The sequence below is a fragment of the Lacerta agilis genome, chromosome 2 (assembly GCF_009819535.1).
Source record: "Lacerta agilis isolate rLacAgi1 chromosome 2, rLacAgi1.pri, whole genome shotgun sequence".
NCBI classification, from domain to species: domain Eukaryota; kingdom Metazoa; phylum Chordata; class Lepidosauria; order Squamata; family Lacertidae; genus Lacerta; species Lacerta agilis.
Genome location: NC_046313.1, coordinates 90,958,480 through 90,983,314, shown reverse-complemented (window position 1 = coordinate 90,983,314; position 24,835 = coordinate 90,958,480). Strand labels below are relative to the sequence as shown.

The window sequence follows — 24,835 nt, the reverse complement described above, 5'->3', positions numbered from 1 at the left end:
TTGCCCTGCCAGATTTAAAGATTTACTTTGAAGCAGCGGCCTTTTGCTGGCTTAAAGATTGGTTTAGATTGGAAAATGTTGATGTGTTGGACTTGGAAGGCTTTGACAACATGTTCGGATGGCATGCTTATCTTTGGTACGATAAAGCAAAAGTTCACAAGACTTTTAAGAATCATATAATCAGAAAAGCCCTGTATCAGGTTTGGATGAGATACAAGGATTTGTTAGAGAGAAAAACTCCTAGATGGCTTTCACCAGTGGAGGCCAAGGCATATAAGAGGCCTAATATGTCTGCAAGATGGTTAAGATATGCAGATATATTGCAGCGAGAAGGTGAGCTGTTCAAGTTGAAAAGCTATGATCAAGTAAAAAGTGAAGTCACCGACTGGCTGCAATATCATCAGATTTATGAGATATTTAAAGCAGACAAGAAAATTGGTTTTCAAATGGAAAAATCAAAACTGGAAACAGAACTGATTGAATCGAACTCTAAAAACCTTTCCAAGATGTATAATTTGTTGCTAGAGTGGCATACGAAAGATGAACTGGTTAAATCGACAATGATAGACTGGGCAAAAGATGTGGGTCATAACATTATGATGGATGACTGGGAGAAATTGTGGAAGAAAGGTATCCAATTTACAGCTTGTAATAGTTTAAGAGAAAACATCATGAAAATGCTTTACAGATGGTATTTAACACCAGTTAAGATAGCAAAGATGAATCCTATAATGTCTGATATGTGTTGGAAATGTAAATCTTCGAAAGGTACCTTTTATCATATGTGGTGTTCATGCCCAGGGGTAAACGCCTTCTGGGACAAGATTTATAATGAATTAAAGAAGGTAATGAAAATTACCTTTACTAAGAAACCAGAGGCATTCCTTTTGAGCATGACCAATGAAGAGATACCCAGTCAAGATAGAGTATTTTTTATGTATGCCACAACAGCGGCTAGAATTTTATTGGCAAGAAACTGGAAAGGTGAAGAGATTCCGACAGTGGAAGAATGGCAGATGAAGCTAATGGATTTCAGGGAACTCGCCGAACTGACCGCGAGAATCCGAGACCAGAGGGAGGAGAAGGTGTCGCAGGATTGGAAGAAATTCAAGGACTATTTAGTTAAATATGCAAAATTGAATATTTGAGCAGAATTAGCTAGCAGAATTGGCTTTAGCATGTATATGTTAGGTAGAACAGTGCAGAAGAAGTTTAGATGTAAATGTTACAAATGCTTAAGGGTTGTCTAAGATATTGAGTTTAAGTCAGAAAATATATTTGTTTAATAAACTTAAAGTTTATTGAGAGATAAGGTTAAGATTTATGGAAAAAGATACAAAGCTACCCAAATTTTATATCAGTTTTGAATGCAGGAGGGGGAACGGGGGAAGTCTGAAAGTATGCAAAGAAGATAGAACCAAGAAGAAGATCGAGCTAGGTGTATGTTTAGTTATGTATTTGCGTTTTTTTTCTTATGTTTATTGTTATTGTTGTTGTTTATTGTTTGTTGCTTATTATGTATTTCTGTATTTTCTTTTGTTTATATATGGAAAAAGAATAAAATCTTTATTAAAAAAAAAAGAGATGGGCACTGCAACCCCAGAGTCGTCTGCGACTGGACCTAATGGTCAGGGGTCCCTTTACCTTTACATGAAAAGTGCTTTTCCATATAATGTTGTCTACAGCAGTGTTTTTCAACCTTTTTTGGGCAAAGGCACACTTGTTTCATGAAAAAAATCACGAGGCACACCACCATTAGAAAATGTTAAAAAATTTAACTCTGTGCCTATATTGACTATATATAACGTAATTCTCTTGAATAGGAATCAAATAAACACAAAGAAAGTATTTTATAATTCTTGGACTTAAGAGCAGGGGTCCCCAAACTAAGACCCGGGGGCCGGATGTGGCCCAATCACCTTCTAAATGCTGCCCGCGGATGGTCCAGGAATCAGCGTGTTTTTACAGAATTGGAACCTGTCCTTTTATTTAAAATGCATCTCTGGGTTATTTGTGGGGCATAGGAATTTGTTCATATTTTTTTCAAAATATAGTCCAGCCCCAAGTAAGGTCTGAGGGACTCTAGTCTTGTACCTGACTGACTTTTTTGTGACAAAGACATGAGTGGAGAAGCTCCTGAGACATCCTGACATGATATAATTAACTGCCATGCCACACTTGAGAGCCCAGCCAATGTGGTGTTTCCCTTTTTTGTGATGATCTTGTGTACAATTCACGGCAGTGGTTGTCCACATACCTGTGCAATATCGTATATTCACAATTCACACCCATGGCAATCTCGCAATTCCTAAACTGCCACCTGTACACCATCTGCTTGCCTTGTGAATGGGCGTTATTTATCCAGCAGTAGGTGAACACGCTGAATCAGTTTATTACTTCTCTTACACATGCACCTATGTGCCAATGTTAACAGTTCAATAAAGACTAAGAAAAATCGACACAAAAACAAAAACCGAGCAAAAATACAATAGCAGCCAAAGATATCCGCACCCACAGGACCCAGCGCCACCTCCGCTGGAGGTGGGCGAATTCCCAGTGAACTCTACCATTCGAGCTGCAGCTCCAGGCCTTGGAGCCTGGTGTCCCTCCGACACTCTGTCCTGGGAGTGGCCGGGGGGGGGGGGACATGCCAAGCGGGAAACAGGGAACTGCTGTTAGGGAAGCAATGGGGCCTCCCTCTGGCGCTGGGCTGCCTTTTCAGGGCGGGTCAGAAACGCAAACCAGCCGGCGAGAAGCGCCCCTCATTCCGCCCTCCCGCGAAGCCCCAGGCCAAGCCCTTCCCAAAGGGAAGCCCCGCTAAGGCGGCCTCAGAAAGCGAGCCTGCTCCTTCCTCCTGCAGACTCGGGGACGACGGGGCTCCCTTCAGAAAACCGCCGCCGCCGCTCCAGCCTCCCTCTTGCCGCCTTGACTTCAAACCTCTTCCCTCGTTTGATCACCAGAGCTGCCTCGTGCCCGCTACTTACCCGCCACGTCCCCTCAGGGCGCCGGCCGAGCAGCGCAGCCGAGCGAGGCGGTTGGGGGGGGAGGCAGCGGCTGCAGCGAGACCAACCCGCCCTCCTCACGCACGCACGCGCGCGCCATCACCAGACACACCTTCGCGCGCGTTGGTCCATTTCCCAGTCACTTGAAGGAAGGCAACAACAACGGCCGGGACATTTTTCCCACGGCACACCAGGCAACATCTCGCGGCACACTAGTGTGCCGCGGAACAGTGGTTGAAAAACACTGGTCTACAGTGACTATACTGAAAATATAAGCCCAGTTTTGATAATATCCTTTAAGTATATATGTTTTAATCTCTGTACCAGTGAGCAGGTTATCTTTTCGTTTTCTCTCATTGGAAGTTGTGTCTGGTATGATTACAATGAGAAAGTTATAGTCCAGATTCCACTGCAGAGATCTGCATTCCCTTTCAAGTCTATATTTGAGCAATTTACTCTCCCTTAAGTTTGGTTGATCCCTGGTTCATGGGAAATTATTTCCAGTAAACAACAAGAAGAAGAACAAGAAACAGTAAGACAGTGTTTTAGTGATTTCTGGAAGACTGGTGGTATCTAAAAGGTCTTAAATATTACATACGCTGTTTCCTGAAATAACTTCTGACAGAAAGTTAAGAAAAGTTGATGTTGCTACTTTACTGGAAGATAAATGTGCAAATGGTTTAGCTTATTCATAAGATTTCTAAGCTGTGATATCTCTCACATTGTGACAAGTTCATATTTTGAGTCACAAGGTGATATCACCCTCAATTATGAAAAAGATATATTAATCCAAAAAAGAAAAGAAAATCTCCCAGTATGCAGAAAAGGATGAAAACTTTAATTATAAGTATACATTTTCTAACTATAAACCAGTTAGCATTCTACAAGCATCACCCAGGCAAATGTCAAAGCAGGAAAAAATGAAATAAAACTGGTTAATCCTGTCACATGGATTACAGTGGGGAACTGATAATATAAACTCTATATCACTTTAACATATGAGATGGTTATTTATGGCTAGCATAGCAACTGAATCCCACCCAACCCAAACATATTTGATGGACCATCTGAATGGCTGGGGCACTGTATGGTATGGAAAGCTTCACATACAGCCAAACTATAGATGTGTGGGTGCACATGTGAGCATGTGTTGTTTCTTGTTGTTGCTGCTGCTGGTACATCATCATTGCCACTGCACAGCATACTTACGGTACTGTATGATCTGTTATTTTAACCAGTGAAGAACATAAGAAGAACACTCAGGGCCAGATTTAGGTTTGATAAGGCCCTAAGCTACTGAAGGTAATGCGGCTCTTTAAATGTCCAACTGCCCTTTGTCAACAACAAATTGTTGCTGTTTTTGTGCTGAATATATGCTATATGGTAATTTATGGACCTAATAGGTATCTAAAGCCATTTGCACATGTTCCTATGCAACCAGTCCGTAGGCACCCTATATATAGAAATGAGCAAACCAGTGATATTTTAGATAGCTGGTGGGGCCCATTACTTACATGATAGGAGTCTACACAACACAAAACACTGTTGCTGTGTGTAGGTTTTATTTTATTTGTTTTTTATCTTATATTTTGGAAATGTACATCCAGTGTTTTTTCCCTTTAATTTTTTTGGGGGGCCCTAAAAGAGTGGGGCCCTAAGCTATAGCTTGTTTAGCTTATACATAAATCTGGCACTTAGAACACTGCTGGATCAGGCCAATAGGCCATCTAGTCCAGAATCCTGTTCTCACAGTGGCCAACCAGATGCGTGTGAGAAGCCCCAAGCAGGAACTAAGCAGGCCAAGCCACTTGTGATTTCCAGAAACTGACATTCAGAGGCATACTGACTCCAACAGTGGAAGCCAGCAGATGAACAACCTCTTTTTCATCTCAAAGTTAATTGTCACATATGTCTGGAAGCAGTGGTGGACTACCAGATTTGACAACTGCACCTGAATCCCTGTCAGTTTGCAAAGGTCATCATTCTGTGGCATTTTTTACTTTGTTTTTTTTTGTTTTTACTGTGCCAGCTGAGGGTTCCAAATCAGGCCAGGATAACAGATCCAGGAGTGTTGTGGCTGTCACTGTAACACCACTTCAACATACATCCTAGTCAATATTCTGTGCCATTTATCAATGACAAGAAAACCATTGTCAAAACAAAATAAAAAATCATTGACGGTAGCGTTCAATCCACCATGCTCTCTCTGCGGCTGCAGGAGGGGCCCACAAGTGACAGACCTTAGTCCCTCCCAGCAGCAAATATGAAGGACTGCACTCTTATTTATTACAAAGATTTTTTGGACTTTATTTCTTGCGTGCTGCCTGTGTGCATTGTTTAGCCTTTGCGATGGGAAGTGAAACATTCCTTAATTTGCTATTTCTACAATAAAGAAATGCCTTTCTTGGGGACTTCTTTTTTAAACAATAATTGTCAGCTTGCAAAATAGTTTTATATTAAGAAAACAGCAATATAGTCTCTTGGCATTCAGTTCATACTTTAAAATGCACAAGAGGTTATCTTGGTATTCTGCATCTATTTCTTACATTATATTGCTTCTTATCTCATAGCAACTTTTCTCAAAGCAACAATTACGTTAAAAAAGAGAGCAAAGGAGGGCAACAGTGCCCTTAAGATTCACAAAAGGATTCTAGAGGGGGGGGGGGAATCAGACAATTGGATACAAAAACAAAGAATGGCTTCTAAGACATAGTACGGTATGGACAGCTTGTGGAGCAACTGGGAAGCTATGACCTTTGCATCAAAAGAATAAAATGCCAGCTTCAGATATCTAAGGATTCAGTTGCTACAGTCAATTAGTTTGCTGTATTTCTCCATACAGAATTTTCAATATCACATTACAGAAGGATTCACAAACGCTACTGCTAAACTTTGAAATCTGAGGGAGCAATCCTATACAAACAAGTTGGCTTAAAACAAGCTGATGTAAATTAAGCTGGTGTAAAGTGATGCCAGGTCCAAACTCCATCCATCAGAAGTTCTGAACTCTGTTCAGGAGTGGAGTTACTACTGGTTCAGCCAGCCTAAGCAGAGAGAGAGAAAAACCAGCCTTTAAAATAGTGTTTCAGTTACATCACCATTTAAGCCACCATTTTGCTGGCTTAATTGGTGCCAGATTGCCAGATCATGTGACTGAGCTGAATAGGTTTAGGATCCAGTTTAAGACCTGCTTCTCTGCTCCTGCCATGCCACACCTGTTTTTCCAGATCTTATGCCAGTTTGAGAGCCACTGGGATGGGCTGGGTTATGCCCAGCTGAGCCGAAAAATGAAAGAGACACAGTCAACATAGCCTGGCTGTGTCAGAAACCTCCCAGCTCCGCTGGAGACCTGCTGGATCCTAACCCACTTGTCCTGGCATAGGATTTCTCCTTTGTACTGTAACAATATGCCTTAGTCTCCAATCCTACATGTGCTTACCTGGGAGTCCCACTCAGCTCAGCAGCTTGTACAGAATTGCACTGTTAGTCACTGATGCCAAGGAATGTATCGAAAACTTTGCTGGGATATAAAGAGCTTCTTTAGGTATGTTCAGTGAAGGACTGTTGCTTAAGATGGACACTGTACTTCTTTAATTAGTCAAGGAATTCTTTAGATGTTGGCCAATGGGATATATCTTGCTGAAGATAAATTCTACCAGAAGTATAGTACTTGCTTTAGAAGAATTAAAGCAACAGAATACCTGTACAGGTTTGATCTATTGCTGCTCTCTGTTCTTATTGCAAATCGGAAGCAGACGCAGAGGGAACAGTGGGCAGTTTCCTTAGAAGTTGTGTTTTATTTATTAAAAGATGTATAACCTGTCTTTCAACTACAGAAAGCTCAATGATGGAAACAACAGTTTAAAACAAAACCTTTAGAAATTCAATAAAATAAATTCAATAAAACCCATTCTAAATAAAACCTCAGCAGCCAAAGACAACCCCCCCTCACAGAACCCCCAAAGTCATAGACAGCTACTGAAATCTAATAAGATCATGAATCTTCAAAACCTTAGCAGACAACTTTGGGGTGAGTGTGGGAAAGGTATGATCTGAAGTGACCGATAGCTTAGTGCACTGGGTTTTAAAATAGTGTGAGTGGTTGGACATGTATATAGGGATTCCCTCAAATATCCTGCTTGCAGACCACAAAGATAAGCACTATCTTAAGTGAGTTTGCTGATCATACCAAATTCTTAAGGGTGGTTAAAATTTAAAGGGATAGCAAGGAGTCCCCAAATGGCTCTCACCAAACTGGGAGAATGGGCATTTATAATAAAACAAAGGATTACCCTTCATGCATTTGGAGGAGGAGGAGGCATCTCTACACACTTACTTGGGAATATGTGTGTGTCTGTCTGTCTGTGTGTGTGTGTGTATATATGTATATGTATGTATGTATGTCCAGTATCACTTTAGAGACCAACTACCGGTAAGTTTGTTCTTGGTATAAGCTTTCGTGTGCATGAACACTTCTTCAGATAAACTGAAACAGAAGTCACCAGACCCTTATATGTAGTGGGAGGGTGGGGTGGGGTTTTTCTCAGGAGGGTAGTAGGAGATGGGTATGGTAAACCTGTTAGACGACTGTTAACAACTGCAATTAGTCCTACAGGAAAAAGCAAGGGATAGTATGCTGATGATAAGCATATGTAATGAGACAGGAATCCAATATCTCTATTAAGACCAGGTTTCTCCATAGTTTTCAGTTTTGTAAGTCCCACTGAATGGCAGCTGGGCTTTGTTCTGACTTCATATTTATACAACTGCATCACATTAAAATTGGACATTTGCCATTTTAGGTTGCAGCTATTTCAACATTTTTTTCTATATAAAAAAAGGTTTCTTACCGTAATATGTCAAGCGCCCCCTGGCAACATTTTTCCCTCTAGAGTTCTCAGTAATGCACTCATAGAGACCAGCATCTTCTTGTTGGAAGTTTGGAATTTCAATCATGCCATTGGATTTCCTCAACATTACTTTGCTTGGAAAAGGCATCCCATCAGCTCTTCTCCAGTTAATCCGAGGTACTGGGCTGCAGAAACCAAATGCAATTAAGGCTTTTGAAGATAACTTTAAAAGAACTGATCAAAAATGAAACAAAATATTGCAGCATACGAAGGAATTAACAGTATTTGGTACTTTAAAACAACACCAACACACCACTGTGATAATTTATTCTAGAGTACCTGTTACACTTTCATTGATTGGGAATCTAGAGCTTGATACTCAGTCATTATCTAAGACTGAGACATAGTCATTGAGCCAAGACTTCTTTGTGGCAGGATGGATACATTAATCCTAGGTAGGATTGACAGACACTCTAGGTCTGAAAGCATAAATACTGTATGTGTTATTGTTTTAGTCTTAAGGTCTCTGGAAATTCTCAGGAGGTATTCTAATTTCAGTTCTAATTCCATCATCACAAGAATCAGATATTTTGGGGGGTGGGTGGGGTGGAATCCATGGGTCAAAGTGAAATTTAGCCCAAATCTTGCAGACTCCCATAGTTCAATGTTTTCTGAATTAAACACTATAATCCTAGCTCAAGAGGTTGTCAAACACGTGTCATACCACGTTAGAATCAGTGTGGGATAGTGGAAACAAAATAGAAAATTCTTTCCAGTAGCACCTTAGAGACCAACTGAGTTTGTTCTTGGTATGAGCTTTCGTGTGCATGCACACTTCTTCAGATAGTGTGGGATAGTGGTTAGTGCTGTAGCAGGACATGGGAGAACATGTGTCAGGGAACAGTCAGCACCCAGCGGTGCGGTGCGGGGGCTGTCAAAGGATGGAGAGCCCCAGCACTGTGGGGATAGCAGGGGGACCTCCAGCGGGAGCAACAGGAAGGAAAGCAGCCCAGCGGAGAGAGGGCTGAGGGATGTTCCAGAGTCCCAATGCCCACTCAGCGGATCCAGCCAAGAGGGAGCAACGGCAGTTCTGGCGCCCCAATTACGCAGGGGTGTGAAATGTAAGGAGGGAAGGAGGAGACTTGGGGTGCCCAAGTTCTTATGTTGGGGGCACTCCAGAAAAGCACCACTTCTGGGATCTGAAAGTGACTAAGCTGGTCATGGACTTTTGAGCTCTGCACTGTACATATCTGCACAATAAAGCCTGTAAATATACGGGACTTGATTTGAGCCTCTTTACTCATGAGGAACCACAGCAGAACCCTTACACCATGGTTTAATCCCCACTCAGACATGAAACTTACAGGGTGACCTTGTGCCAGTCATTCACTCTCAGCATAACCTACTTCACAGGTGAGGATAGAATGGGGAGGAGGCAAAGTACTGTATATTCTGGCGTATAAGACTACTTTTTAATCCAGGAAAATCTTCTCAAAAGTCGGGGGTCGTCTTATACGCCGGGTGGAGAACCTGCGGTCGAGTATATCTCAAACTCTATATTTTAACTGGAAAAGTTGGGGGGTCGTCTTATACGCCCAGTCGTCTTATACTATCTACAGTGGTACCTCGGGTTGCGGACATGATCCATTCTGGGGTGCCGTTTGCACCCCGAAAAGTCTGCAACCCGAGCAGCGATATCACGCTTCTGCACATGCTTAGAGCGCTTCTGTGCATGTGGCGAAACCCGGAAGTAAACCCGCAGAGAACACAACACGAGGTACGACTGTATATGCAACTAAAAAATTATGGCATATTTAAAAGGATCTCACGTCATCCATTTAATGTACAACATAACTTTTCTGTTTCCAACTATTGCAATATGGATAAACATGAATACAAACTTACTTTCCAAGGGCAAAGCATTCCAGTTTTACTATCGAACCTTTAGCAGCTGGAAGTGATTCAGGAAACTGAACTTCTATTTTGGGTTCGTATTCCCCCATTACTCCTGTTATTCCAGAAAAGGAAAAGAGTGATTAGGGAAGGAGGCTTGTATCTTTGAGCCGCAGGGAACAACTATGCAAGAAGGCTTCTTTGGATATTTTAAGGAAAGGATTTATTATTTATTATTTCTTTTCGCTTCCTAGTAGTCTTGTGGTTGACAACTGTCATTTGGTTGACAATCTGGTTGACAATTCCTAGTAGCCACTCTTGTCTTTGGGTTCTTTCAATATACTGCATCAAAATCACCACTTAATGGGGCACTAAAGGAAAGTACAAGAACCATAACTAGCAAGGCAAAGGCAAAACAAATATTTTTTGTTAGAGATAAATTATGTATTGCAAGAAGTGTGTATTCCAAAGAATTAGAAACTATTGAGTATTGCACTGAGCAACTACTGTTAGTTGCTACATTACATAAGCATAAACTCATACATACCATCAGTACGCAGCACTAAAGGTGTTGGCGAGCCAAGAACTTTGGCATTTGTTACGGTACTTGTCACAACACATGTATAATTTCCTACATCTGATGGCTCAACTTTGGCTATGTAGAGATGCCCAGTTTCCTGAGAAACAAATCGACGACTGTCTTCTTGCACAAATGATGGATATTCATTGAAGATCCAAGCATAAGAATGTTCTGAAAGTCAATAAATGAAAATATGCATTAAATGAGATGTATTCATAAGCAGATGAATCCCAAGGTTGTTTGCTTACATACAGTTATGGGAAAGAATCCATACCTAGTAGGAATAATATAGCACCATACGCATATGATTTCACCCATCAGTCTTCACATCTCTAAAGCAACAACAACTTTTTTGGTGCTTTTCTAGAACAAGTGTGTTACTTTAAGTGAACAGTCACACACACATGCATTTCACTCCATATTACTTCGCTTGGCGACTCAGTACTTAGGGCAAGTTGTTAGATTATAGGAGAAGTGGATTTGGTTCCATCCCTTGTCCATTCTGGCAATGCTAAGATGATAAGAAGGGCCAAAAATGTGGCACTAGCATGCCACATGTCACAAATTTCAGTAACTATAATCCAGTGCAGTTGCACACGTAAAGGTTCATTAGGATTTTCAGCATGCAACTTTGTATTGGACCAGTGCCACTGTCATCTAGTCCATTTGAAGTAGTATGGCAATGGGATTAGATCCGATAAGAACTCCAGTTACTATGTAATTTAGTTTTATAGATCACAGTTTATGGACAGAATATGGGTGTGTGTATCAAAAGCCATTTCCTATAGGAGCTGGTATGCTATCTTTCTTCAAGCTCATATGCTTTAATAAGGTTTTTAAAATACGGTTTCAAAGGTAGATATAATTTTCATCTTTAAAAAATAAGTAGATGAATATAAAAGCCTTTGCAGCTTCTATAGCAACTGATTTCAGTTAATTATAATCTAACTGACCTGCCTAGTAGTCATTAACACATCTTGCCAAACTTCCTCACTGCCTTTACAAATCTTGCCTGTGTGTAACGTAGTAATTTACAAGTGGGCCTGGGAAATTATTATCATGCAGCTACAGAAAAAGAAAATTACCGAATGGTATTAGTATTGCTTTGCCAAGAAATGGGAGAACAGAAAGGTTAATTCACAGTATGTAAAATGCTGCACAAAACTAAAAACAAACTAATGCAAATTATTAAAATATTTATGGTATTTGTTAACAACAGAAAGAAGTTCAAAATTTGATTGCTTTTCCAATTATCTTTAATTGCCCTTTATTAAGCTATAAAGTTATACCATTATGTAAGCTAGAAAAAAGCTAACAATGGCAAACAAGTAGATTTCTGGTAATTTAAAAGAGTTTCTAATTACTGTATGTATTTCTTAAATGTATACCCTGCCTTTTCACCCAAAGATCCACAAGGCGTCTAACAGTAAAACTAAAACTAAAATACAGAATATCAGAAACGAAGAAACCAGGTAAATCAATCATACTAATAAAAACTAATTCTAGCTGAACAAATTGCAGCATATTTACAATGTCCACAAGAACTCAGTTGATGATGAAGATATTTAAACCATGGGCAAGTTCATATGGTGATAGAATCAGAATACAGTTTTTCAGATCTGTAGGTCATAACCAGCACTTTTTGAATGAACCACAGGGCATGCATGGATCAGTAAGGCATGAAACTGTTGTAACGTGGGAGACAACTGCTTTCTAAAGCCAACCTTGTTGCACTCTGAACCAGCTGAAGTTTCTGAACCCGCATCAAACAAGTTTATTAAGAGGGAGAGAGACAGAGGAAGAGGGAGACCCATTTCCCCCACGTAGTGGAATCATAGACTCATAGAATACAAATTGCAGATTTGGAAGGGACCCCCAAGGGTAATCTGGTCCAACCCTCTGCAGTGCAGGAATCCTGCCCACAGCCGTCTCTGTGTGGCTATTACCAAAGCAATCATTTCTGTTCATAAAACTTTGCATCAGCTCCACATATCTAAAATAAAGTTTGTTTACAAGCTCCATCAAGCTGATAGCCATGATACTGTTTGTAATTAGCAAAAATCAGTTGCTTTAGCACTTCTAGATGAAATGAGATGAGAAGAGACACCAGAGAAATTGCTGATTCACCTCCATCAGTGATACAAGGTATCTTGTAAGGAAATGGCAAACAGAAGGCAAGTTGACATGATTCATAGGAAAATATTCACAAATTTAAAGGTGATATTGCTTTTGTGTTAAGGGCAGACACAAAAGCAGTTCATGCTAATGATGTATTCTGGGTAACTTATATAAACAAGATCATGGCAATCAGGAAGAAAGTTGAATTGTAAAACTGTCACTCAAAGTCAGAGGTTTACTTGGAGTTTTGTTTATCAATTAAAAGCCATGACATTTACATTCCCATGTTAGGGTAAGATAGTAGTAGCTCTGCGTTAAGACCTGTCAATTCTTATCTAGAAAATGAAATGCACAAATGTAGAACTTATCTATAAGAAGCATATGTATCCATGTCCAATCATCTTCTAATTATATAAGAACATTTGAATAACAGAATAATAAGAATATCAGCCCAAATTTATGGGATTCTTAGCTTATGTTAAAGATTAGTTCAACATGATGCAATCTTTAGAAATTGCACAAATATGCTCTAGGTTCTAAACAAATTAGCTTTCTACCATCTTAAGCTCCTTGCCTGTAAACCTTCCAGCTGGAACAGGGGTGGGCAAGATTACGGTGGTACCTCGGGTTAAGTACTTAATTCATTCTGGAGGTCCGCTCTTAACCCGAAACGTACTTAACCTGAAGCACCACTTTAGCTAATGGGACCTCCTGCTGCTGCTGCTGCGCTGCCAGAGCACGATTTCTGTTCTTAAGTGGAGTTCTTAACCTGAAGCATACTTAACCCGAGGTACCACTGTACTTTCTCCTAGAAATGCTACCCTGCTGAACTTTTAAGATGTAAACATTTGTACAAGAAATGTATTGTAACTATTATTTATTATCTTAGTCTATTTTATATTTTGATGTCTATGCTTTACTGGAAAAGCATACATTTATAATAAAAACTGAAATTGGCATTAAAAGATCCTTACTTACGGTACTAATTCTTGTTACTATGGAACATGAATTGAACACACCAAAACAGTTCTAAGTGAAACTGCTTAACTGTCTTAATCAGATGTAGGTGGCTAACAAGTCGCCTAAAGCTTCCCAACTATTAAACAATACATAAAGGAAACTTTAGTACTTAACAAATAACCAACATTATTTCAAAACATAATAGCAGCAAAATATGTGATATTTCCAGTGCACTGTGATGGCCTTCCAGGCAAATTGGATCAAACCAACTCAAGCAACTGTGACTAGCAGTGACTTCTGGCACCCAGGTATAGATTCTGAGTCAACCGCAGCATACAAACTGAGTGAAATTTGAACATGAGAAAGGCTGTGCCTGCAAATAATCTACTACAGCTTGGATCAACTGCACCCATAAGCAAAGAGTTGCAGTAAACGATAGCGCCCCACTCAAGAAAACAGATACAGCACTAAGAACAGTATAACAAGGAAGAAATGTGTTGAGGTGCAAACATAGCTTTCCATCATTCCTCCCTCATTTTCCCACAAAATTTATGCCTGTATGTGGTTCCTCAAACATTGGGACAGCTTGTTCTGGCATTTTCCCTTTCCCTTTTTAAAGCAGGGTTTTGTGATATCATTTAGGTAACAAAGTTTTAAAATTAATATCTCAATTGGAACAACTGTCGCATGTGCTAACAGCGTTCAAACAGTTTGGACAGAGATTAACATGGTGACATGTCCAATTTGCCGTGTTCACTTAAATTAACCTCCCTTTAACGAGGCTATTCTTCAATATAATCTTCATTATTAACTGAGGGCAAAGTAGTTCTTACAACATAACACTTGTTTCCCTTGCACTTTTTGCAATTTATCTCACTGACAATCCCATTTGTGTAAAAAAAAAACCTTCTACTTACAGTAAATTCAAATTCCTAAACTATCATTCTAATTCTTAGTCAAAGTAGGTAAGCTTATGAAGCAAGACTACTTCATATTCATAGCAAAAGAGTAGGACATTTTAGGTTGCCAAAAGGTAGGAATGCAAATCTGAGTAATTCCTGCGCTTAGGAAAGAGCACAGCAACTTTAGCCCCGACCTGCACCCTGAGGCAGTGAAAGGTAAAGGTGTTTCCTCCACAGCCAGTTCCATAAAACATTTGTTAATTGGACATGACACTCACAGAGTGCAAATGCAATAATGGGGTTTTTAAATACTCAATTTCTTCTCTATTTCTTCAACCACAAAATATTAAATGAGCTGATTTAAACCCGATTTAGAATATATTTTCCCATTTCCACATTTTTCAAGGCCGTTAACAGGGCTTGACTTCTGTTATAATTTTGCATAAATTGGTTCTTGGTTCTTTTTACTATATAATGCTGGACTGCAGCGTTAAAGGCTGGTACTGCTTAATTTTGCATTTTCTTACACTAGCAGAACCATCATTGCAGGCTGTGGGTCATTTGGATTCAGCAGAGGCCTCATATCGCTCAGCTCTCTGGACCGAGGAGGCCTCCTGCCAAACACTGAGGTGGGTGGCACGCTGGTGTGGCATTAATATATAGGTTATTTCTAATATTGGACTATTTTATATTTCAGTGTCTATGTTTTATTGAGAAAGTACACATTTATAATAAAAAAAATGGATTCAAGGAATCTTCCTTACTACCGGTAATTCTCACTACTACAAAACAAGAATTGATCACACCATAATTTTACAAGTAATCTCTATTGCAAAACTTTCTGTTGTTGTTGCCAACGAGAAATAAAAATATGCATAGGATTACAGCCTTAATCAAATGTTCATTGCACTTTAAAACAGAGCGCAACATTCCGTCTGTAACCATCTGCAATAACTTAATTTTGTACTGGTGAAATCAAAACAAAATTGCATTGTTTCCTAAATAAAACTGTAGCAAACAACCTCTCATGTGACTTTTGTTTCATATATTACACACACACACACACACACACACACACACTTTTCTATTGAGACTACTTCAAGGAAAATAAAACTTCTCTTGTCAATTACATTTCTTCAGTTGATTTCCCATTAAACATAGAAATAATTCGTTTTAGTAATATCCTGGGATATACATTCCTCCACTTCAGATAGATGTTTTTGAACTTTCTTCAGCCCAAAGTTGCATAAGGAGTAGAGATTTGACATACACTATTCAACAGTATTGTTTCAGAGCTCCATTTTTATTTCTTCTTAAAAAATTATCTTTTACTTAATCAGCTTACAGCCTGCTCTTCCTCGGGGAAGCTCGAAGTGACACATTTGGGGTTGCAGGCAATCTCTTATCCAGGCACAGATTAGGATCAGAACCGTTTTGAATACTATAACATTGTCTATGAGTCTTCTGGAGACATTGTGGAAAGAGTGATCAGATGCTGAGGGGGAGGAAATAGGAGAGTTGGAGATAGACCAATCCCAGGAAGGGTCTGATTCATGTTAGCTGTGGGTTTTGGTGTTAATCTCTGAAATTACAACCCAGCATCTTATTTCTGACCCCCTGCTGGTCAATGAACCCGATAGTTCAACGCACCCCATAGTCCATCATAAATAACTTATGTCACTCCTCTTAACCCTTGCAAGGCTGGAAGTCGCTCAAAGCTGGAAAACCATGGGCACGTGTTCTAAGGACAGGTAGTGGTCTTGAGTATTGGACACAGCACTTTCAGAACATATAAACTACAATCGTATTTAAGGGAATTGTGAAAGATAATTTTATATTCTTGCAGTCATGGCTGGGAATCAGCTTTTCTCTCTTGGGTGATTTAGTACAGTGTTTTGCTTGTAGGTTAATGCACGCTTCTGTGGTGCCTGTGTTATGTTAACATGTTTTATTAAAATTAATAAAAAAGACATAAAAAAGAAAAATACAGGTAAGAGAAGTGGAATAGGGTAGATACTACCTGTGACATCTCTCTCTCTCTCTCTCTCTCTCTCTCTCTCTCTCTCTCTCTCTCTCTCTCACACACACACACACACACACACACCCTGCTAGTCTGGTTACAAATGCGCATAGCAGACCAGGTGAGTGACTAAATGCAAGCAGAACTGTATGATACATTTCAGAAATGCAGTAGTTGGTCAGACATAACAAAAAACGCATGAACCAAACTTATTACTTTGATGGTGAATGGGAAATCAAAGTGGTATTTTTCTGCTGACTTGTTCAGGACAATTCCACTACTTTAGTAACTCTGCTAAATCTATTCTAAGATGCTCTGCTAGATGTAAAATCAGGTTATCTCCAAAGCACTGTTAACAGGCATATGGATGCAAATTTTATACATGTGATTCAATTCTTGCATATTTATTTTAAAAAACTTGCTAAACAGCAGAATACTGAAAAATACAGATCAACCTTGACAGTTCTTGTGCCTACAAATCTACCCACTTGTTTGTTTTCCCCATTAACACCTAATTAGAAAACTGAGCAGATGTTTTCTTGATGAATAGTATACAATTTGTGAAATTAATTAGTGATGCAAACAGTCTATGTAACTGGGCTAACTGAGAGAACAGAGTTGAGCATGGATGCTTTCAGTATGTCCAGCGTGCAGTAACGGCTTAAGTGAAATTACTTACATTACATTATTTCCACCAGTTCTCTTTTTAACCTGTTTGTGTGAAGGTGCAAACACACACACACACACACACACACACACACACACAAATCTCTGATAACCCAGCTCTCTGAGTTCTGGATTTTTATGAGTTGCAGCCTTCAATCCAAAAACTAAACCCTGCCCACCTTCAGTCCTTGCTCTATATTTCTTTTGTCATGTTAATGGCCCCGGCCTGGAAAGGAAGCTTAGCCTGCATTTTTCTACTGGCCTGGCATCTTCCCTTCAATACTCCCAAAATCAGCTAAATTAATTTCTAATATCCACTGACTCTAGCAGTTATAGGTGCCCTTGCACCCCCAAACTCTGTTGCCCCCTGATCTGTAACAGCACTTATGAAGGCGCCAGGTGAAAACCAGGGCTTTATAACCAGGGCTTTGACTGATTAAAAAATCTACAACCTTTTAAATGCGGTTTAAAAGGGGGGGGGTCCTTTTGTTTAATTTTTGGTTATTTATTTTGTGTTCTTATTTTGTAATTTTATGTTCTGAACTGCCCTGTGATCTTTGAATGCAGGGCAATACATAACTGAACCCTTGATTTTTATTTCCTTATGTGATTTTTCTTCTGTTACATCGCTTTTTAAAATTGAAGCTATTGTTCCCTGCCCTGAGCTCTTTAGATTAAAGCTGAGCTATAAATATTTTAATTAATTAATTAAACAAAACATTTTGGTTAGAAAAGGTGTCAGCATTGGAATTAATCAAGTATGAGGATTGTGGGGTTTTCTTTTCTGCAGTGTGTGTGTGTGTCTCTCCGTTTTATCCTCACAGAAATCTTAGGAGTGAGGCTAGCCTGAGAAAATACCCCTGAACCTCCACAGGTACGTAATGATATTTGCCTTTCCACATTTAAATGTAGTTTATGACAGATGTTGCAGAAGTTGGACTTAGAATTAACCATATGCAATGTTGTTTTCTTTGTCGTTGTCTTATTTGTCAAAAATGCATTCAATTTCCAAATGCAAATGCATATGAAATGGTTTAGAAATGTGGACAATTCATATTTTAGATATATGTTAAACTCTAGCAGAAATTAACAGTGAGCCTGGAACTAAAATTCCATTTCCCCTCTGAAATGCTTACAATACCGTTTTGATTTGAAACAGATGCAAATCATTAATCTTTTTGGCATAAAAGGTTAATTATTCAGCAGATAAAATTCAAAAAGGTGACTTTCCAGCTTGATGTGGGGATGAAAATGCATGTCACCTCTTCAGAAAACCAGAACAAGGAAAGTTATGAGAGCAATTACCTACATAATGTGCAGTAAAATGTGGAAAATTTAACTCCAAGAGGGCTGGCAAATTCTCTGCTGAAGCAAAGAGGAATCTTCCTAATGTTTTGTTTCCACCTACAGTCAAATGGACAACATAATTCAAATCCAAAAATGGATATAAGAATGGAGACACAACACACTCATTCATGCTATATCTAGGGCTCCATCCATATAGCTCCTACTTGATTTTCGCAAATCTGTTTAGTACAGGAGTAGGGAACCTCAGGCCTGGAAGCCAAATGCATCCCTCCGGGCTTCTATATCTGGCCTTCAGCATTCTCCATGGGCCATACACCCATCTCCAACCAGCCCACCTTGAGTGTTTCTGCCTGGGTAGAATGTGTTCTTGAACTCTGAAAATGCCTCCCCTTGTTTGCCTGGGTGGAGGATAGAGGGAATGTAGAGTTTGTGTAGAAAGTAGCCTATTGTTTAAAGATAAAATAAAATAGGCATTGATTGCTCCATCCACTTTTCTTTCTGGCTCTGCCCACCACTGCCACGCGGCCCCTGGAAAGTTGCCCAGGGTAGAATGTGGCCCTTGCACTGGAAAAGGTTATTCACTCCTGGCGTAGCAGCTCAGATTTTTTTTTTTGTAGGGTAAAAACTAAAGCAAGGCAATAAGATGAAAGTCATGTTTGCTTCAGGAGAAGTTAAAATATTGAGCAGAGAATAGTACGGCAAATCCCTGTTACTTGTGGAGCAGAAGCACCGACTGCATCTACCGTTCCTTTGTGGACTGTACTATTCACAGTAATTCTCTTAAGGTGCAATCCTATACACAAGAAGTTGGTGTAAAGTAAGCCAGTATAAATTAAGCCCCAAACTCCATTCAGCAGAAGGGCTGCTGCTGTTCTGACTACGCTTGGCAGAGAGGAAACCAAGCGTTTAAAATAGTGTTCTATGTGGGGTGAGATGGCCATGTGAACAACCTAAATGGGTTTAGGATGCAACCTAAGTCTGGTCCTCCCCCCCAGAACACCCTCTTTTGGGACCTTACACTGGCCTTGGTTCAGCCAGATTCAACTCAGCCAAGATGAGCAAATTATGCCAGTTTATCTGTGGCTTATGTGTAGCTGAGCTGGACTTAACATTGGCTGCACTGGAGATCCACTGCATCCAAAACTGCTCATCCCTGCAGATCTTGCCATTAATTTGCCCCTTAAGGTGCCTTTTAGAGTAGTCCTGCTTAATATAGGAGTTGTAACTATCTCAGTGTTGTGCATTGGCCATCCTGGCTTGCCATACCAGGAATTGCTGTGTCAGCTCTCAGGCAGTGTGCACTTAAGTTTTAGTTCTGCATTACAAGTGGCAACCTGTTGCAAGGTTTGCTTCCTCCACAAACTGTTTCATATTAAAAGAGTCATTCATCTACATCTGCTGTGTGGAGTCCTCTTCGTGACACTTTTTACTGGTGGCAAGATTGGGATACTTTTCAGGTACACACAGTGTGTTTTCTTGGACTAAAGACTGGATGAGGCAAACACCTTGGGATTTATGGAAGTGACTGCAAAGCACTCCAGTTCAGTCTGTATATTGGGTGGAATATGGTTACCCGAGATCTGACTGAAGGCTTTAACCCTGCAGTGTTAGAAACTCAAGATATTTAAGCTAGCTGCCAAATGGCTCCTTGAACCAAGGTTGTAGTCGCCAAAACGGAATGTCTAGCTGCCATTTTTATAAAACATCACAGATAAAATTCTAAAGGAGCTGTTGGTGTGTGAAAACAGGCAAGATTAAAGATTGTCAGGCATGAACCTCCAGAATGTGGAGACGTCAAGTGCCATCCTGGTGCCTGGGCATCTTCACTTGGTCACAAGTTGTCAATAACCAGGTACAAAATGTGCCTGGTGAATTTTGAGCGCTGCCCTGTGTACCCTTGGGAATGTTAAGTTCATGGCATTGTCCTTGATTCTCTCTCTCCGTTCCCCAGAGTTACTTTTCTCTTTCATTTCTCAGGCAAAGTAGCATTCATTTGGGTAAACAAGAGAAATCGCGAGTCAACTGAGGGTAAAGATTACAGGCATCATATCAGGAGGAACAGTGGAAGAATTTTGCACTTGTGCAACATCTGTCAAAAACTGGAAAACTGCCAGCATCTGCTCTTTTTATTCTTTTTATTTTTACTATTCAGGCACGTATGAGATTTGATGGTTAGTTAGCCATTTGTTTTAAATTAAGCTTTGGTAACATCATTTTCTGTTTTAACAGCACTGCTGAGGGAAAAGGGAAAAAAGTAAATCTCCAAGGAGAGATGGGACTTCTGCCCTTGTAATAAAAAAGTGTTCCTTAGCGGACAAGTTAAATGTTGCCTGTTGCTGGGATTCTAAATGTAATAGTCCAGCAAAACTACTTTTACACATTTGGGCTGAACTAACGAACAAAATGTCCATTTAGTTTCCCCTGTAGCTGTGAGGATATGACAGATTAATTCCTTTTTATCTTCTTCCTGAGCTAATTGTTTCAGACTAACAATGTCGTTCAAAGTGCTATGATTCTGATAATTTTTTTATCTTATTCTGAATGTATAAAGTGAAAAAATGCTTTGGGAAGCAATTTTAAAAATACATTTCCATTAACCATATCCCATTTCAAGTGACAAATGGATCTTTTAATCAACTCCCAAGAACTTTGCAGTCAATTGCTTTGAACATTTTTTAACAACACTGTTGTGTCTTTAATAGTTGAAGATTGTATAAATTGCCTCCTGTCTATAATGATTTTTTTAATTATTAAAAGACAAAAGTTATTATAATTTCTTAGGTAAAAGAAATGAGACAACTTATGAACATAAAGCTATGTAAGCATTATAAAATATACCGAAGGTCAAATGTTTAGTGTTCTAAAATAGTATTTAACAGAATTTACTATTCTTTTCTTAAAACTAATCTCTCTTTTGTGGACTGCAGTGTTAATGTTGTGAAAGGCCTTGTTAAAATGCAACAAATATTATCTACTCTGAATTTTCATTCAGAGTATTATGTTCAGAGCCCAAATGGTGATGCCATGTTGTATACAACAGGCACAATCCTCTAGACAGTATAAACACTCTGAACTTTATTGTGGGCCTTTGATTCAAGGCAGCCCATTTAATTTTTAGAGCAGGAGCAAACTACTTCTGTAAAGTGGTTTATGAGGATGGAACCATTCATTCATTCATTCATTCATTCATTCATTCACATATTCAACCTATTTCCTGCCTGTCTCCATTTACCATATTTTCCAGCGTATAAGACGACTAGGCGTATAAGACGACCCCCAACTTTTCCAGTTAAAATATAGTTTGAGATATACCCGACCGCAGATTCTCCACCTGGCGTATAAGACGACTCCTGACTTTTGAGAAGATTTTCCTGGATTAAAAAGTAGTCTTATATGCCAGTAGATAAATTCAATACAGGTTAAAAATAGAGATAAATCAAGTAAAATTACACTAAATCCAATACAAATATATTGGGGATGGTAACAACCCATAGAAAAAGAACGGGGGGTGGGGTGGGGTGGTTTAAACTATTTTCTCACAGCTCTGTCTCTGAATCAAGAAAGTTGGAAAAGTGTTTAATGAGTTTGAGCTTGCATTAATCCAGTTTATGATATCCTAACTTTACATACAAATCCTGTGGAAAGTTTTGAAAGAAAATAAAAGAATATGGCATTATCAGGGATGGAGATCTACAGCCTACTGCAGAGTCAAATTTCCCCCCTCTACTTTTCATGCCTTCCATAATTTCTGTTGATATGGTCAACACCCCTTAGATGTCCAGCACCACGACCACTGGCATGGCAATTCCAATGGTTATGGCTTATATGAGGTACATTCACATGGAGGTAACGTGATTATAATTGAAGATTTGGGGCATCTAATGCATGAATTTGTGGCAGGTGGTTCTTTACTTTTTCAGAATAATGTGAAGTCAGCTCAGACTTTTCTCTCTCCAAACATACCTTCTTCACATTCCACCATCTTTCGTTGATTTACAAGACTGATGGGAACTGAAATTGTCAGTTTCTTTTCAGAGTTACTGCTCACAGTACTACGCAGGATGCAAAGGGGTTTCCTCTTTCAACAAAAACCGCACTGTATGCCAAACAAACTCTTCACATTGTAGTGGAAATGGTTTACTCAGGAAGTTTCTTCCAGGACGTATGACACAAAGAAGTGATACACAGGGCCTCTTGTGAAGTAACACTGCTCCACTGTAAAACAGTGAAAACTGACAGGGAGGTTTGTAACAGCGACCGTAACCTCACAGCCTCCTTGTTAAAATGCACAGGGGATTTGCAAGTTCCACAAGTATATCTACGGCAATTCCTTAACTGTCTATTTCAGGACAGAACTGCAAGTTTTACATAGTGTCCCAAAGGAAAACCAAAAGGAAAGTTGAAGTTCAGTCAATGAACTCAGGCCTCTGAGGAATACAATAACTTGTTGCTACATATACAAAATATTACAGCAAATGTGAAGTCAGAATCTTTGGTAGGAGACCAAAAATTGTCCGTCCGTCCGTCCCCGAACTCTGAAGGCGGTTTTCAAAAAGGTATCACTCCTTGCAGTGTGTACACTCATCCACTGTTTACATAGGTTTTACACATCCAAAACCTGCAGAGTCTGTTTAACCAGAGATAACAGTGGTCAAAAGATGTGAATGTATAAACCAATGAAAATTATTAGCTGGTAACTTTCTGATTGGATTATTGCCTCTATACAGTATTAGGCTATCCCCGAAGACCACTCTGAAGCTTCAGGTGGACCAAAATGCAGTGACCAGGGTTCCATTTTGAACTTCTTTTAACCCACGTATTACAAGAGCTGCATTGGTTGCCAATTTGTCTCTGGGCCCAATTCAAGGTGTTCAGAGCCTTACTGTAAATGACGGAGGCCTCAAATATCTGAAGCACCATCTCCATCCCTCTTGGGTGTTATGATTGACAGAGGAGGGCTTTTAGGTACCGGGTAATTCCAATACCCTGAGAACTACAGGGAGTGGTGGCCCTTGAGAGCACCTAAATTTGCAGTAGCTAAATTGCGGAATTTCCTCCTCACAGAGGTGTGTCTGGTCATCTTCACTGTATTGCTTTGGTCAGGTACTAAAGGTACTCTTTACCCTCAGCTGATATGTGTTTTCATGTCTACCTCTATTCTTGGATTTAAACTGCATTGGTTCTTACTTAAATTGCATTAATTTTTTATTTAAATACTTTTATCTGATTTTAAATTATATAACCATGTAATTGTAACTAGCCCTTAACTTTACACTGAAGGGCAGATAATAAATCATAACCTAAAATAATAAAAATCAATAACATAGTTCAAGTTGTAGACATGACTTACTGCTCAAGCAGTGCTAAGTAAACAGCTGCAGCGGGAAACTTTAAAGACTTCAAAAATTGATGGGCAGGCCCAGGGAAGCTACCAAGGGGTTAAAAGGCTTTATAGCCCCGGAGCTTATCAGATGAAGTTCTAGAAACCTTCCCAGTGCAAGGGCCAATATCATGTGCAAAAGCTTTTATTACAGGTTCTGCATTGTTTCTCCATAGTTATGGCTTATTTGTCACTTGGCTAATCAAAAACTTATCAGTTTAATAAAGTGAAACCAACATTAAAAGTCAGTTTAGTATTCTTGGAGAAAAGACACCCCAAGAGTTTTTTAAAACACACATACTTGAGATTTCAAAATTAACGGAATTCACCCATCATTAGATACTGGTTGCCTTCTTTTCTTTGACAGATATCCTGACCAATACCAGTCCAAATGGTTATTGGAGAGTTTGGTTTTCAGAAAGGAAGGGGAAACTATCTTCAAATTGTCTCTTCCTGCACAAGCATTTCAGTGAACAAAAAGCTTTCTAGTGTGGGTGTTAGTAAGATCCCATCTGTGGATTACGAAATAATTCTCACCTTTCACCATGTGTTTTTTTGGATTGCATTGCTTAGTAATATCATCCTGCTTTTTTGTATCAGCTTCTGTTTGGCACCTCACACAAGAGTTTTCTGAAGAAGTACAGTGCTTAAAATTCAGTGCACATATTCACACATGGTGTTATTAGGTAGATGATTGACAGCCATCTATCTATAGGAACACATGGCAAAAAGATATGCCACTGTCTGTTGCTTATAGATCACTCCCCAAAACATTTTAAAAGGCAAGTGGAATTTGTATTAGGGATTCTTATGCTCTAAATATGTTAATAGAAACCTAGGGCACAAAGCACTAACTATTAGAATGGATTTACTTAAACTAGCTCAGGCCCACTGACTTAAGTGTCAAAAGCAAGTGCACTTGATATAGAATGATTGGCACTTAACATAGGAGAACTGGCAATTACAGCTTTAGTGGCCCGCATGTTTCAAAACATTCATGCAATTAAACTCTCTCTTATTTAATTTCAAAGGGGAAAAAACCTGTCAAAAATGAAAGGATCAAATGAAAGGGAAGAGACAAAGAAAACACAAGATGGAGAAATCAGAATGCTGGAAGATCATTTAAAACCAAGACAATATAAGCACAGCTAGAATG

General features: G+C 39.4%; 1 protein-coding gene across 2 annotated transcripts in view; it reads right to left on the bottom strand.

Moving 5' to 3' along the window:
* CNTN3 (contactin 3) overlaps positions 1 to 24,835 on the bottom strand; it is a 167,930-nt gene that overhangs the window by 51,088 nt on the left and 92,007 nt on the right. For both annotated transcript variants that reach the window (XM_033141204.1, XM_033141203.1), the window contains 3 exons: positions 10,293 to 10,496; positions 9,758 to 9,860; positions 7,853 to 8,037 (listed from right to left, as the gene is read on the bottom strand). In XM_033141204.1, coding sequence (XP_032997095.1) covers positions 7,853 to 8,037; positions 9,758 to 9,860; positions 10,293 to 10,496 — 492 coding nt within the window. The remainder of the gene's footprint in view (positions 1 to 7,852; positions 8,038 to 9,757; positions 9,861 to 10,292; positions 10,497 to 24,835) is intronic.